This window comes from Pelmatolapia mariae, linkage group LG10_11 (assembly GCF_036321145.2).
Source record: "Pelmatolapia mariae isolate MD_Pm_ZW linkage group LG10_11, Pm_UMD_F_2, whole genome shotgun sequence".
In the NCBI taxonomy this organism is placed as follows: Eukaryota; Metazoa; Chordata; class Actinopteri; order Cichliformes; family Cichlidae; genus Pelmatolapia; species Pelmatolapia mariae.
In genome coordinates this window covers 73,905,155-73,921,358 of record NC_086236.1, presented here as the reverse complement: position 1 = coordinate 73,921,358, position 16,204 = coordinate 73,905,155, and the positions used below count along the sequence as shown (strand labels likewise).

General features: G+C 44.1%; 1 protein-coding gene across 2 annotated transcripts in view; it reads left to right on the top strand.

The window, feature by feature from the left end:
- nek11 (NIMA-related kinase 11) overlaps positions 1 to 1,499 on the top strand; it is a 71,447-nt gene extending 69,948 nt beyond the window's left edge. For both annotated transcript variants that reach the window (XM_063487985.1, XM_063487986.1), the window contains exon 15: positions 429 to 1,499. In XM_063487985.1, the coding sequence (XP_063344055.1) occupies positions 429 to 487 (59 nt within the window). In that variant the 3' untranslated portion in view covers positions 488 to 1,499. The remainder of the gene's footprint in view (positions 1 to 428) is intronic.
- Positions 1,500 to 16,204: the final 14,705 nt, after the last annotated feature.

Sequence of the window (16,204 nt, the reverse complement as noted above, 5' to 3'; positions counted from 1 at the left end):
TCTGGTAACCAGGACACATGTTTAAATTTGTGATACTGATATTATGAAGTACGGGATGAAGAACAGATAACTTTAGTGTTCAGTGTTAATTTTGATTTAGTCTCTTCATCGTCTGTAAGCTGCAACATTATTCTAGTAAAATCATAAGATTACAGTTCAGTGACTAGAATAAAAGTGTGTTTGAGAGTTGATCCACGTGGTTTACTAACCATAAACATAAACAAAGAAAATTACAGAAACATTTCATCATAGCTTTTGTCCTGTTACAATCGTATTTAATGATCATCTTGTTTTCTTCAGTTGGAGGCGAGTCTTCGGTCAAAACAGAAGCTCCAGATCCTGAAACCATACGAGTCAAGGTCCAGACTGACTGAAAGTCTTTAGGCGTGTCTTACTTTCCTCTTTTGTGTTGTTTGTCTTTAAACCAGGAGACCCAGCAGGGCCAGAGGCCCCTCAGAGCCCCGACCATCAACCGCAGCCAGTCTGAGACTGAAATCCAGCAGCGGAGACAGCGAGTCCTCCACCTCCTGTTAGTTAGAGGATCTGATCCAGAACTTTTTGTACTGGAGGACAATAATGAAGCACAGATGTTACCACCTTCCTTTGAGCAAGGCAGCAGACTTTTTCCTGTTTTAGCTGAACTGATTTAGGATTTCTTAGGTTTTTTCTGGTTTGTCTCCATGAAAATAGTTTTTCAGATTTTTACATGAAGCACTCGATGTGCACATCAGACGCTGGGATAAATTAAAGATGCAAAGTTTAGACTCGGGCATCGCAGGTCCAAGGTTCAAGTCCTGAGGGTGTGGATTTATTCTACAACAGGGGAACTCCAGGCCTCGAGGGTCTCCTGCAGGTTTTAGATCTCACCCTGGGCCAACACACCTGGATCACATGATTAGTTCATCACCATGCCTCTGGAGAACTTCAAGACATGTTGAGGAGGTCATTTAGCCTTTAAATCAGCTGTGCTGGATCAAGGACACATCTCAGGACTCGGGACACCCCTGCTCTAAAACGTAGTCTTTCCTTCTGATTGTCCGATCAGGAAAAAAGACGCCATTGACCCTCGAGTCAGCCGCTCGACTCGACCTTTGAGTCGGTGCGGACTGTTGTTCTGTTGTAAACCAGAGCAAGAAGCACTTTTATAATACCAGCTGAGATTATGGTTAATATATATTTTAGGGGAAAACAGATGATATTAGTTGTGATGGATGTGGGTGGTGGTGGTGTTTCCTTTAAAACATATTCGCTGCTGCAGATTCATGAAATAATAAATGTGGACTCGTGAGGAAGATTCTGCTGCTTGATGAAAGCGCAACAATAATCACTTGACTTAATCTAGCAAAATAAATGACTGTGTATCATCTTCACCAATGTAAAGTGAATTTAATGTCCCGTCTTTAATCTGCCTTGCTGTGTTTTTTCAACTGTCTGCGTGTTTCCAGCGTTATTGAGGGGGGGCATCAAGATAATTGGTTCTGCATTTCATTACTTCCTCATTAAAGGCTCATAAAAACACAGAAAAGCAGAAACGATCTGATCCCTCAGGCAGCTCAGCTCTTAACCTACAGTTCTTTGGGCAGGAAACTGGCTTCAGTAAAATAATGTATATTGATGGTTTTATTATAGCATTAGTATTAAAATGAACTCATCAGAGGCTCGTTCAGCTAAATCAACCTGCAGCCTTTCAGCATCTGCTTAGTTCCTCTTCAGTCTCCTACAGGCCACAGCGTAACTTTGGCCCCGGCTGTCTGCACACTTTTCCTCTGCTGAGTTTCTTTTTTCAAATTTTATCTGTTAAAAAACTGTTTTGGGGTATCAGCTGAGATTTAAGCTCCATCTCTCCACAAGCGTCTGTGAAAGTTTAATTTAGAATAATCCAATTATCGCAGACGAAACATCATCCCCGAAGCTGCAAGCGTCGCCGCGTGGATCAGAGCGTGATACGAAGCAGATCTGCTTTTGTTTGTGCAGATTGTGGAAGAAACTCCCAGTTAAACAAAAGCAACAGAAAATTTAAGATGGCAAGAAACATTTGGAAAAGGTGAAAGAAACAGCGAGGGCGTGTTCACAGTGGAAACTGTCAGTGTGAGGATGAGGAGGATTCCTTCATTTCAAACAGTTAAAAGCAGAGTTTAACATGCAGGCTGTGAAGCTGGTGTGCAGAGAGCATAAACACCGACACCTCCCTGCAGCATGACGGGGTTTGGTACGGACTTCATCCTGTGTTTTCTCTCATTTGTTGCACAGCAGGAAAAGTTCAGCACAGAGAAAACAAGCTGAAGTGACTCCTGCTCATCAGCTTACTGCTTTGTCTGCTCTCTGCTGTAATCCTGGAGGAGGGCACTGCTCCCTGCAGCTTGTTATCACCATACTTCACACTTAAGCCTCATTCTTGCAGGATTTGTAGATCTGTGGAGGGGTCGATTTTTATCTAATCCACAGTGCATGTGAGTCATTTTTCAGCCCCTCCCCAGCAGCAGTGATAAACTGCTGCTTTTCCCTGAACTCGCTGCTCCTCCTCCTCCTCTAAATTTAAATCCTGTCTGGAGACTCCACGTCGTATTTGAAATTGTTTTTTCCGTCTCCTGTAGTTTATCAGCTCAAAGTGAAATTTGGCTTGGAAGTAATATATCTGTCAGGAGCAGGTGAGACCAAACACGGAGCTACCGGAGCAGCTGCAGGCCTGCAGCTCAAAATACAAACAGCTGGATATGAAATGACAGATGTTGGGTTAAAAAAAGGAAAGACAGCAAACAAAAATAATAAATATCGTTCTGTTTGCTTTCATTCAACTTGTCTGACTAAACACAATCATGGCTCCACCCCTCTGCATGAAACCCCGCCTCTCTTCTCTGATTGGATCCAGCTGGTAGGTGGATGGCTGATGGTCACATAGGTGGGGTTAATGAAATGAAAAATCCCACTTGGATTGAGTCGTCACCATGGCAACAACGTCTTTCTCCACAAACACACAACAGCTGCTCTGCGTGGGAATTAAAGGCTGTCGGCTTCCTCGGAGCGCTTCGTAAAACGAGGAGGAAGAGGAAGCGTTTAGAAGAAGAACAGAGCTCTGTGATTACTCCTTCTGCCCGTGCTGAGGTCCCTCGAGCCGGAGCTCAGGGTCTGAAAACATTTCTCTGCAGAGGACATCAAATTACATTACTCTGACTTTTGTGGGAAAACGGTGGGAGTCCAAAATGTATCTGAAAAATTTGTAGGCACTGATGGATCAGCTCTACTTCCTGTTCCCTGGATATTAAACTGATTATTTTTAATGAATTGTTATTTTACCAGAAGCTCCAGCAGTCTTTTCCAGTCATTGCTCCCTTTGTAACAACTCTAATTCAGTCAAGGTGCTTGGGAACATTAATTTAAGTCCTGGATGTGACCGCTGTGACTGACAGGCAGCTATAGCTGCTATCTTTCTGTTTAGCTTCAGCTAAGCTAATTAACCTGGCAGTGGACCTGGACTGGTCAGCAATCTGTCGCAGGGTTAACACAGAGAAACAGACAGACATGGTCGATCTGTGGTTACAGCCAAAAACGACGAGGCTTCAAAATGTGAAGCCCAATACCAGCGGGTGACATCACGGTGGGTATGTCCCAGTATAATTCAGACTGACACAGTATGAAGAGTTGCTTCTTCTCATCAGCCCCGACTTTACAACCACCTTCAGGTGCAGTGACTAAAACCAACAGCTTGGATATGTTTGAAAGTGCATCAGGTTGATGTGAACTGTGATAGCGTCATGATTGTGTCACTGCATCTGCAAACAGCAGGTGTGTGTGTTGTTCCTGGTGTGCCAGGTTCAGCACGAGTGGTCCAAACAAGTCTTTTCTCCATCAGTTCAATTCAGTTCAATTTTATTTATACAGCGCCAAATCACAACAACAGTCGCCTCAAGGTGCTTTATATTGTACAGTAGATCCTACAATAATAGATACAGAGAAAAACCCAACAATCATATGACCCCCTATGAGCAAGCACTTTGGTGACAGTGGGAAGGAAAAACTCCCTTTTAACAGGAAGAAACCTCTGGCAGAACCAGGCTCAGGGAGGCCAAGACGATAAGTTGATATCTGATGGGTTCCTGTTCAGCAGCTCTTACGTGATTGCTGGTTGTTGTGCAGCTCTCTGATTTCTGGAGCGTTGGTGTGGACGTGCATCAGAGATAATCATCTCCTCAGGAGGTGGAAGTCACACTGAATATAAATACTTCATTCCTGTGTGTCCTGATTTGACTGAGTTATGATTAAGAAATAGAAAGACGTCTAACTAATTCACCTCGTGCTGCATTTCTACCGCCCCTTCAGCCTGGTGCTGCCCTCCTGTGGAGACATTTATCTCATTAAATATTCTTCTCATTTCACCCGAGGTAAAGAAGCTTGGATTGATGAGGTAAATTACAGACGAGCTGGGTGAGATGTTACTTTCCGCCTCCCCCTGCAGCTTCTATCCTGTATGAGCAGGACTTCCTCTTCCCGTAACGTCCAGCGTGATGTTGGCCGTCAGTTTGTGCCCTGAAGCTTCAGCTCAGACATGAATCCTCCTGCTGCTTCTCAGCTTGTTCTGCAGGAGCAGATTTCATAAGAGCAGCCAAGGATGTGAGAGGAAATGAAGATTTTGGAGACATTAATAAATCATCGGGTTTGTATTTTGCTCTGATGCTTGAATACAAAAAGTTTGATTCCTCTCCTGTTGGTTTTAGAAAGTTCTGTGGATGCAGGTGAACAGCAGATACCTGCTAATTACTGCTGAATAACAGACTTGACAGTAAAGTTAATCCACATCTGTAAGATAATCCAAGTACAAGTTAACGGTTAACTGAAGTGAAGCCGAGCAGCTGGGCAGCCATGAAATATGGCCGCTGTTGAACATTTTGACATCGGAGTGTTTGGAGAATGACTCACTGCTGGAGCTCCTGGTGGACGTCAGAGGAACTGCACTGTCAGGCTTATTTATTTTAAATTATTCTTTCTTTATTTTTGCTTTGTTTGGAAAAGTAAGTAACTGAGGTTATTTGAGGTGTTTAAGAAATTAAGGAAATTGTCTGAATAAAGATGCTGACACATCCTGAATCACAAAGAAAAACATCAGTCAGAGCAGTTGGTCTCCTGCGTCTACAGCCAGCTCTGTGACTGTGGAGGAAAGAAACATGAAGAGTGTTGTCAGGCAGCCTGACAGCTGCTGTCTACGTCATCAAGAAAACAGCCGATTAGCTGCTGACAGGAGCTCAAAGCAACCTGAAAGAAGCAGGAGGAGCAGCCAGTCTGCGCTGCTGCTTTCACTAACATGCAGCTTTTTTCACTTATTAAAATCAGACAGTTTTTTAATGGTTGTTACTCCGGCTGCTTCTTTGAAATGAACTTGCTGTTGCTGTAAATCACCAGGAGAGCTGCTGATGGCCTTGTGAGGACTTGTTTCACAGCTGTCAGACTTACAAGCGTTTAATTGCAGCATCTGAGGTTTTTGATGAATAAACACTTGTTGTGAATCTTCAGTTTTACCCTGGTTACAGGTGGCTAACGAGTTGCCGTCAAGATGATCTTCTCTTCTTCCCCCCGAGCCTTTTGGGGGGGGGGGGGGGGGGCTTTTGTTAAGACTGCAGGCAAACAGGGAGCGTCGCTGGACAACATTACTGATGTGTGCGAGGCAGCGTGTGTGAATGTGGTTTGTAGTGAAAAATGCTTTGAGGGGTCGGTAATGATTTTGTGTGGACATTTTTGCAAAGTCAAGAGTTTTTCTGGGAAAAAGGGAAATGTTGTGATATTTAGGACAGCTGTAAACATATTTTGATAAATACGCTGTCTGTGGCCGAGGAGGAATAAAAAGCCTTATCTGAAGGCTGCAGCACCAAACACATGCATGCAAATGTATTCATCCACGGATGGATTGAAGGGTCTAGTTTGTGACCAGTTCACATCCTGTCCACCAGCAGTCAAAGGGAAACAAAGGTGAACACGTCTGCATCAGAGGCACCTGTGTGCAGGGAAGAATCCTGCCAGCATGTAAGCTCTTCACACAGGAAGCCTTTAAGTTAGCACTGCGATGGTGAAGTCACTCACCTGCAGCAGGTCCCTGTATCAGGGTCTGGGTTTGGAGGTTTCCCAGAAGACAATGGGCTGCTGACAGAAGTAAGAGGGTGAAGGAGTCACAGGGACTCAGAACACAAGAGGTGATCGTGGTCTTCAGGTGGACCAGATCCCGTTTGATGAAGAAGAGCTGCAGAGACTCAGGAAGCAACAGCAGGATGCGCTGCCAGCCTGCTCGTCTCTCACAGAAACTCTCTGGAGATGTTATATCTTATCAGTATATCATCAAATGGCAACTGAATTTGTGTTTCCATCCTTTAGACCACAGGAGTCTAAAGGATGGAACTTTATTGTTTTGGCTCATTTACAGTGAAATTTACAGATTTTCTGGTGTCACTCACAAATAAACTATATTAAAAATGTTTTATTGGCGCTGTTTCATTTTTGCTGGAATAAAAAATGAAACTAATTCTATTCAGTGTTCATTTACGTAGCCTGTTTCATGACATCAGTTATCTCAGACACTTCTATGCAAAGAGCCAGGGAGAGGAAGCATCTGCAGTGACGGGTTTGGAGGGTGGAAAGACAAACCAGAGCACATAAAATTAAACAGCGCAGGTCAGCAAACAGTGTCGCAGACTGCTGTGTCGGAAACTGTTCGTGGCTGAAACTTATGGCTGATGTTTGCTGTCCAACTTGAGCTCTGCTGACTGAAACAGCAGCACGTCTGTGTGGCTGTGCAGGTTACCTGGTTGGCTGTTAGTGAGGAAACGCTTTGACTGTCAGATGCAGAGTAGTCAGTAAAACTGGCGTTCTTGTGAAAGTACAAATTGAGCCGGTGGGTCATTACCCCGCCCGGCCCCAGACCTCTGCAGCTCCCTGTCTGAGACTGCCTGAGGGCGTCGGTCGTACAATAAGCTCGCTCCACGTCCTCACGAGGCTGAAGATTGCAGAGAATCCACACTGAATCCAGCACCCTGCTATTAGTGCTCCCTGTGAGGCTGAGCAGTGCGATCTCCCGATAATTAGAGCCCACCCTCAGGCCTCATTTATTAAAAATAGAAAGCAGCACCTCAGCCTAGCAGGCCACAGGCTTTCCCATGTATTAAAATTACTTCACAGTGCTGGTAGTTAATAGAAATACGACTGCAGAACCAACTGAGTCACACAAATGAATGGATAAAAGTTAAATGTGATTACAGCCCTCAGGGAAACCATAATTCAGTTTCCCTCACTATTCAGTGAAGATGAGGCTGAAATGAGAAGTTTGGCGGTCCCTGTTTGAACTGCTGTTTTTCTTTTGTTTGCAGCAAACGTGAAGCAGGAGCAGGCTGATGTGATTCCTGCCAGCGTGATGAAGCTTCCTGCTGAGGGAAGTTTACACGCTGCAGGTGTGTGTCGCTCCGCATGTTTCCAGGCTCAGAGCGATGAGCTTTTTATCAGAGCTCAGCCTCTTTGTTTTGGCTGACGCTCCAAACAAACCCTGTTAGATTATCACACAGAACATCAGACATGCAGCGGACCCGCGGTCAGCGTGACTTTAATCTCATCTAAACGTCTGACTCTGAGCTGACCTCAATATCTCTGTGAGCTGACTGTGGGCGTGGCCGCTCTGGTGTACAGGTGTCTGCAGGAGTCGGATGATTGGCTGAGCTGCTGCTGCAGCAACAAGATGGCGCTTTACAAAAACACTTCAGTGATCAAACACAAGTATCTCAGTTTTTAGATGGCTGCTTCATTTTTAGACTTTAACTTTTTCAGTTTCAGTTTTTTTATTGGACCACAAAGACCTCCACCTTCCACTGCACCTCCCACTTACACTGCCCTGGACCTCTATAGCTCCTCCTGCAGGTGGTGGGTCCACAGGAGGAGTGGCCCATGTGGCTCATTCAAGCTAAACCTGGCTGAGGCCTCTTGGGCTAAGACTGAACTCCTGACGAACACCTTTATTAACCCAGGCTCAGGGTGGGTTCATGGTAACCTCAGTCTGGGGTTTCTGCTTATACTGCTGCCCCTACAACCCAGGCCTGACTAAGGGACAGCAAGGATGGATGCATGGATGGATCGATGGATGGATGGATGGCAGATGGATGGATGATAGATGGCAGATGGATGGATGGATGGATGGCAGATGGATGGCGGATGGATGGATGGCAGATGGATGGATGGATGGATGGCAGATGGATGGATGGATGGATGGATGGACGGATGGATGGATGATGGATTGATGGATGGATGGATGGATGGATGGATTGATGGATGGATGGATGGATGGCAGATGGATGGATGATAGATGGCAGATGGATGGATGGATGGATGGATGATGGATGGCAGATGGATGGATGATAGATGACAGATGGATGGATGATAGATGGCAGATGGATGGATGGATGATAGATGGCAGATGGATGGATGGATGATGGATGGATGGATGGATGGATGGATTGATGGATGGATGGCAGATGGATGGATGATAGATGGCAGATGGATGGATGGATGGATGGCAGATGGATGGCGGATGGATGGATGGCAGATGGATGGATGATAGATGGCAGATGGATGGATGGATGGATGGATGGATGGATGGACGGATGGATGGATGATGGATTGATGGATGGATGGATGGATGGATGGATTGATGGATGGATGGATGGATGGCAGATGGATGGATGATAGATGGCAGATGGATGGATGGATGGATGGATGATGGATGGCAGATGGATGGATGATAGATGACAGATGGATGGATGATAGATGGCAGATGGATGGATGGATGATGGATGGATGGATGGATGGATGGATGGATGGATTGATGGATGGATGGCAGATGGATGGATGATAGATGGCAGATGGATGGATGGATGGATGATGGATGGCAGATGGATGGGTGATAGATGGCAGATGGATGGATGGATGGATGGATGGATGGCAGATGGATGGATGATAGATGGTAGATGGATGGATGGATGGATGGATGGATGGATGGCAGATGGATGGATGATAGATGGCAGATGGATGGATGATAGATGGCAGATGGATGGATGATAGATGGCAGATGGATGGATGGATGGATGATAGATGGCAGATGGATGGATGGATAGATGGCAGATGGATGGATGATAGATGGCAGATGGATGGATGGATGGATGGATGGCAGATGGATGGATGATAGATGGCAGATGGATGGATGGATGGATGGATGGCAGATGGATGGATGATAGATGGCAGATGGATGGATGATAGATGGCAGATGGATGGATGATAGATGGCAGATGGATAGATGGATGATAGATGGCAGATGGATAGATGATAGATGGCAGAAGGATAGATGGATGATAGATGGCAGATGGATGGATGATAGATGGCAGATGGATGGATGGATGGATGGATGGATGGATGGCAGATGGATGGATGATAGATGGCAGATGGATGGATGGATGATAGATGGCAGATGGATGGATGGATGATAGATGGCAGATGGATAGATGATAGATGGCAGAAGGATAGATGGATGATAGATGGCAGATGGATGGATGATAGATGGCAGATGGATGGATGGATGATAGATGGCGGATGGATGATAGATGGCAGATGGATGGATGGATGGATGATGGATGGCAGATGGATGGATGATAGATGGCAGATGGATGGATGGATGGATGAATGATGGATGGCAGATGGATGGATGATAGATGGCAGATGGACGGATGGATGGATGGATGGATGACGGATGGATGGATGTATGGATGGATGACGGACGGATGGATGGATGACGGATGGATGGATGGATGGATGACGGATGGATGGATGGATGATGATGATGGATGGATGGATGGATGGATGGATGATGATGGATGGATGGATGGATGGATGGATGACGGATGGATGGATGACGGATGGATGGATGGATGGATGGATGGATGGATGACGGATGGATGGATGGATGGATGATGGATGGATGGATGATGACGGATGGATGGATGGATGGATGGATGATGATGGATGGATGGATGATGATGGATGGATGGATGATGATGGATGGATGGATGGATGGATGGATGATGGATGGATGGATGGATGGATGATGATGGATGGATGGATGATGATGGATGGATGGATGGATGGATGGATGGATGATGGATGGATGGATGGATGGATGATGGATGGATGGATGATGGATGGATGGATGGATGGATGATGATGGATGGATTTTCAGTCTTTTTATTTGTTTACTCCCTAAAACATCATAAGTTGCATTTTGAAGGCTTCTCTATCGGAGCACTGAAGGCAAACTTTGCTCCCTTTTCATGGTTATCAGTAGGGATGGGTATCGAAAACCGGTTCTCAACAAGAACCGGTTCCCACTGTTTCAATTCCTTGGAATTGTTTGCCATTTTTGCAAACGATTCCCTTATCGATTCCAGTCGCCCCGAATGACGTCACCACGTTGCGGAGCGTCATTTACCTGGCAGGAAACATGGCGCCTAAGCGGGTCAAACGCTCAAAAGTTTGGTCATACTTTACGAGAACGGATGACAACAGGGCAACTTGCAATACTTGCAAAGTACAGGGCTCGCAAAATCGCTAGCCCGACGTCCCGGAGCTAGCAGATCGCGCTAATATAATATGCACTGTTAGTTGATTATTTACCTGCCGCATTAACGGGAGAGGGCGTGCAAACGTTACCGCTGCTGCTGGGTTGAGATTCACGAGTCCGGAGCGGAATTAAAAACACGACATTCATTTAAGGTTATCGCGTGTTTTGTGAGCAAATGCTTTTGCATATTCGTAGTGTTTCCTTCATTTAAGGGAGGAAACACTAGGATAGATCTCTTAAGATCTGGGTTTGTAAGGCCATGTTACTCCCAAATTTCTATCTTGTTCAAAGAGAAGATATAAAACAAAGTTCTAAGCTAATCGACGTTAGTGTTCTCCTTTTTTAAAAAGAATCGATAAAGAATCGAATCGTTAAACAGAATCGAAAATGGAATCGGAATCGTGAAAATCTTATCAATACCCATCCCTAGTTATCAGGTTGACCAACATTAACACGAGCAGCTGTAGTTCACACTAATTAACCTGGACATGGTTTTATGTAAAAATGTCAACACTGAAACCTGGAATGACCGGCCATTACTGTTTCTAGTAAGTTCAGACTGTAACAACAGAAGAAGGTGGATTTTTAAAGTTTTCTCTTTTGTAAGTCAAAGTGTGGAATTAAACACTTTCTTTTAACTAGAAATCACCAAAAATGATTTTTAAAGATACCATCAGCGTGCTGGAACGTCATGTCTGTCGACTCAATGCTATTGACTCCTTTGCTGAGAGTTTGAACTCTAATCCTTATTTTGTCAGAATGCATTTTGAGGTTCAGACGTGGGTTAAACTGAGGCAACGTAACACATGAGCCTCCTGGCACTGATACCAATCCATCTACTGAGAGCAGAGGGTAGAGGCTGCTGAGCGAGGGCAGCGTACACACTCGTGTTTAAACTGCATGTAATGAATAAAAATACAGACACATTCCTGTCATCCATAAAATGGCTTTTGTTCCGTGCAGCTCGTTTGTCGTTCGACAGACTTTGTGCAGCTTAAACTCCTGGATGCTGCTCTGCTCGGGGAAGATTTTCTGTGGAAAAACCAGAAACATCTGCTGTTCAGCTGAGCCTCCACATCACGCCAGCTCCCAGTGGGATTTAAACCCCCAACCTCTGGCAGGGCTGGAGCTTCTCTCTGCCTGCTGAGCTCCACAGAGCCGTGACAGAGACCTTCCTCCCCACAGACCCAACAACACAAAGTTTGAATGCAAACAAAAAAAAGTTCCGATGACATGATGTCGCTTTAATTTCCTGCTGAGCTCCAACAGAAGTTAGAGTTGAATAATTTCTGCGATGCAGAGAGAGAGAAGGTTAAACAGGAACACGTGCCTGAGTTAAAGATTCTCAATACAAACGACATCTGATGAACATCAGTAACACAAGAAGAAAACACACAGATCAGAGGTGTGTCGATTAGCCTCCAGCTGTGCATAAATAACAGCGTCACCAAAATAATCACCCATTAACAATCAAAGATAATGACTTCATGAGTGAAAGGTCACTGCTCGGTTATTTATTAATGCTGTGAGGTTAGAGAGCACGAGGCTCAAGAAAAAATAAGAACATTTGTGTTTAGCTGATTATTTCTTTGTTGTGCTTCATAGCAATAAATCTTACACCGTTTATTTCTGCTGGTTCCACATTTGTGGGTGGAGCTACACTGTGCCAACGCCAAACAGCTGCTGGTGCCCCAGGTGTTCTTATGTTCAGGTTACGTTCAGCAGTGAGTTCACATTGTCTCTACAGCAGTTGGATCGTAAGGTCAAATTTTGGAGAAGGCCCAGAGAGCACTGTTAGTGTGTTTGCTGCATCATTATGGGTTGAGGCAGTTTGATGGTGCGGGGCGGCATCTCAATGGAAAAACAAGGCTCGTCATCACTGGAGGAAGCATTCTGCAGCAATCAGCATTTAACATCCAGCTTCCATACACAGAATCTGAACTCCTTCAATTCAGTGTCATGTCTACAGCGCCGTCACAACAACAGTTGGCTCAAGGCGCTTTATATTGTAAGGTAAGGACCTGCAGTAATCCAGAGAATAAGCTGTTTGGCATTAGCGAAGAAGATTTAACAAGTTCAACCAACCCACAAATGGATTTTCCTGAAAATATGAAACCATTTAAGGGCAAATGGCAAAAAGGTATAAGACTTACTGCCAAGAAGCAGAACAAAGAAATAATCAACCAAACGCAAATTTCATTCCTCTTGGTGCCAGCTTTATATCTGGTCGAGATCTCAAAATGTCTCCAGTATTTTTAGCATTTTCATGGTTTGAGTATTAGAGTTTGTGATTTTTGGATTTATAAAGTTTAAACATTTAGAAACTGTCAAGAGATTTATTCTAAGACACTTCTTCAGCTGAGAGATCAGAGAGGAGAAACACACAGTTTTACTTGCATGCAAGGGCAGTCACAGAGCACTCGCACGAGAGTGAGGGCCAATGTTCCCTCTAAGCTGCGCACGTGCGCAATTGCGCACTGCTGGCACGGTCTCTGCGCACAGAAAATCTGCGTTGCGCACAAAAAAAAAAATCTAACCTGAATTGAAATTAAAGTTAATACTTTAACAATTTTGTTTTTCAGTGTTAGTCAGTAAGTGACTGGCTGCTCCTGTATGGGATTAGAACGATGCCACCTTATCCCATAGTCCAGCCAATAATGCGATTCACATTCACGTATATACGCAGCCAATCAACGTCGTTGACAGGCTATGACAGCGTCCTTATGTGCCGACACTGGAGTTTTAGCTAGCAAAGCGGCGTGGCTGATGTGGAGTGAAGCCACGTTAATGACAACGTGTACAACCATTGGAGATCTGAGCAGGACAGACGGAACAATTACGGAAAAAGTGTGGACTTTATACCAGTTTTCAAATTGTGTTGATAGGCCACGTAAAACCAGAGTTGTGATAAAAAAAAATATGCAATGTTTGGTTTTCTTCCTGAATACTATCGCTGTTTATATTTACTGCAGGAAGAAACGGTAAAAACTGCGTTTTATAAGAAAAAAGGCACCTGTGAGCAAAAACAAACCCCCACCCCCTCTCTCTTTCCTATTCGTCCAAAAAAAGTACCATGTCGACCAATCAAAAAATGGTATGGCAACGTGGCATCTAGTTGTTAAGAAACGGGGGGAAGTTTTAGGAGTGCCGGCGTATTTTGAGATGTGAGAGATTTGAGACGTTTAGCGCAAATCTTGTGTAGTTAGTGTGTAGTTAGTGTGTAGTGTAGTCAATAGTTTTATTGTGTGTGTCAGAACAATGAGGCGACTGCTGAATGTTACAGGTGTTACAGGAGTGATACATCTGCTGTTATCAGGCCTGCAGGTATCAGGCTGCTGTTCTACTTTATCTCATAGTGGACAGAAATTATTTGGAGTGGCACAAATAATTTGTGTGGCATCAAATTTAATGCAGAACAGCTGATTGTTCTGTAAATAGTTTGAAATGTTTATTTAAAAATGCCTTGGCTGCATTTAAAAAAAATAGCTGCAAAAAACTTTGTTGTTTGCCAAACTGAGTTACTTTTTTGAGGAGTAACTATATGATTAATTGCCCAGCATTGGTCATTATATCCTGTATTTTGCAGACAGAGAGTTACAGGACTCTCTCCCAGACCACAGACTCATAATACAAGTCAGAGCTTTATTTAAAATAAAAAAAAAAGAAAGAAAGAAAAGAAAGTTGTGTTTTCGAAATTGGAGTTCAAATTATTTTTACTTCCAATAGTGTTAACATACTACACAGGCCAATGGCTAGATTTTTTTTTTACATTTTCATTGTAAGTGGGCTAAAGCAGTTTAAAAGTAGTCTAACATAAATGTAAATGCTGTAATTTGATTATTTTAATAAACCATGTAACTTGGATGGATTAGATGCTGGCGTGACCACAATGCACACGTCTGATGTCGCTCACAGTGGTCCAAGGGATCGCTCAGGGAGTTTGTGTGTTCGCTCAGACACATGAAAAATTAGAGGGAACATTGGTGAGGGCTCCGGGACTCGCACTCTGCCACTGCCCTGGTCTTTATTTATATACAACAGTAGGTGCGTTTGATCAAAACATTGGAATGTGGATGTGTATGTGTGTGTGTGTGTGTGTGTGTGTGTGTGTGTGCCAGGAGAGGCTCCTCTACCTGGTACAAAGTGAAACTGCTTGTTAAGCTCTTATCTAGCAGGTACTGCTCCTTCCCTGCATGATAACGGGTCACAGAGAATTAAAACAACAGTCTGAGTCATAAAGAGGTCATCATGCAGTATTCTATCATATGCAAACTTATATAATTAAAAGATTATACTGACTACTAAGTACAATTTTCTATTGACAGAAACATTTCAAGACAAGCACGTTGGTCCAGTGAAAAGAGGCAAATGTCTGAAATCTGTGACATACTTCAGCTATTTGGGGGCTGATTTTTTGGGGGTGGGACTTGTTGGGTGGCTGTAGGTCAGGTGGTAGAGCAGGTCGCCTGCTAAACCGAAGGTTGGTGATTTGATCCCAGTCTGCATGCCAAGTATCCTTGGGCAAATTCATACTCCGATGCATCCATCAGAGTATGAATGTGTGTGAAACAGCGTAGAAGAAAGTGTTTGTGCAAATGGGTGAAAGTAAAAGTTGTGTGAAGCGCTCAGAGTAGAACAGAGTCAGTCCATTTAGCATTTACTTGTTAGCTTGGCAATCTAAAAAAAAAGTGAAAAAAGATGATTTAAGTTTAGTATGCAAACAACATGATGAGGCTGCCTGTTCGTGGTCACGGGAGTAATGAGGTAGCGTACACGACGAGTGACGACTGCAACACTGATCACAACCAAGAGGGGAAACAACTCCAGCACGCACAAAGATTTGACCCACAGCATAAAACTGATGTGCATGAATGCAATGTCCTTATTATGCTGCTTAGTGATGGCGGTGACTCTCGAAGTGGTTTCAGTGGAAACCCGATGAAAATCGATAAGGAATCAAACTGATGAGCAATATTGATAATGCAGTCTGCCGTGCTCAGGCAGGGGGAGAGAATCCAGAGTCTACTGGAGAACTGAGACGCAGCATGGAGTGAATTTTCCACTAAAGTACAAATAATTTCACCGACTCGGCACTAAATCAAATTACGTGACACAAATTCAGGTCAATTATCGCTACGTAACATCCACCAGGTGACCTTTGTGAGCCTTAGGGACATGTTCACATCCACCCATCAAATAGATTTTTCTGTTTTATGAGACCCACACATGGACATCCTGTAACATAAGAACAGTATGACTAAAAAGGATAAAAGAGAGATTTTGTATCTGGAACCGTTGTTTACACTGTGCCTAAAGTCTGACGCAGAGTTTTCACTGTTTTTAAAGGCTCCAAAAGGCCCCAGCAGCACAGACCCAGCTGAGAGTCCAGTTCACCGAGCAGACGGATAAAGAACGGTGTCAGCGGCATGTTTAGTCCATGTCAGCCAAATCTGGAAGCTTTAGTTGGAATTCTGTGGCGTGCCCTGCAGTAGAAACCTTCATTTATATGTGTGTAACTGTTACGGCCATAATGTGTCTTGGTGGCTGTTTTTTGTTCTGCCTGTCTGTGTC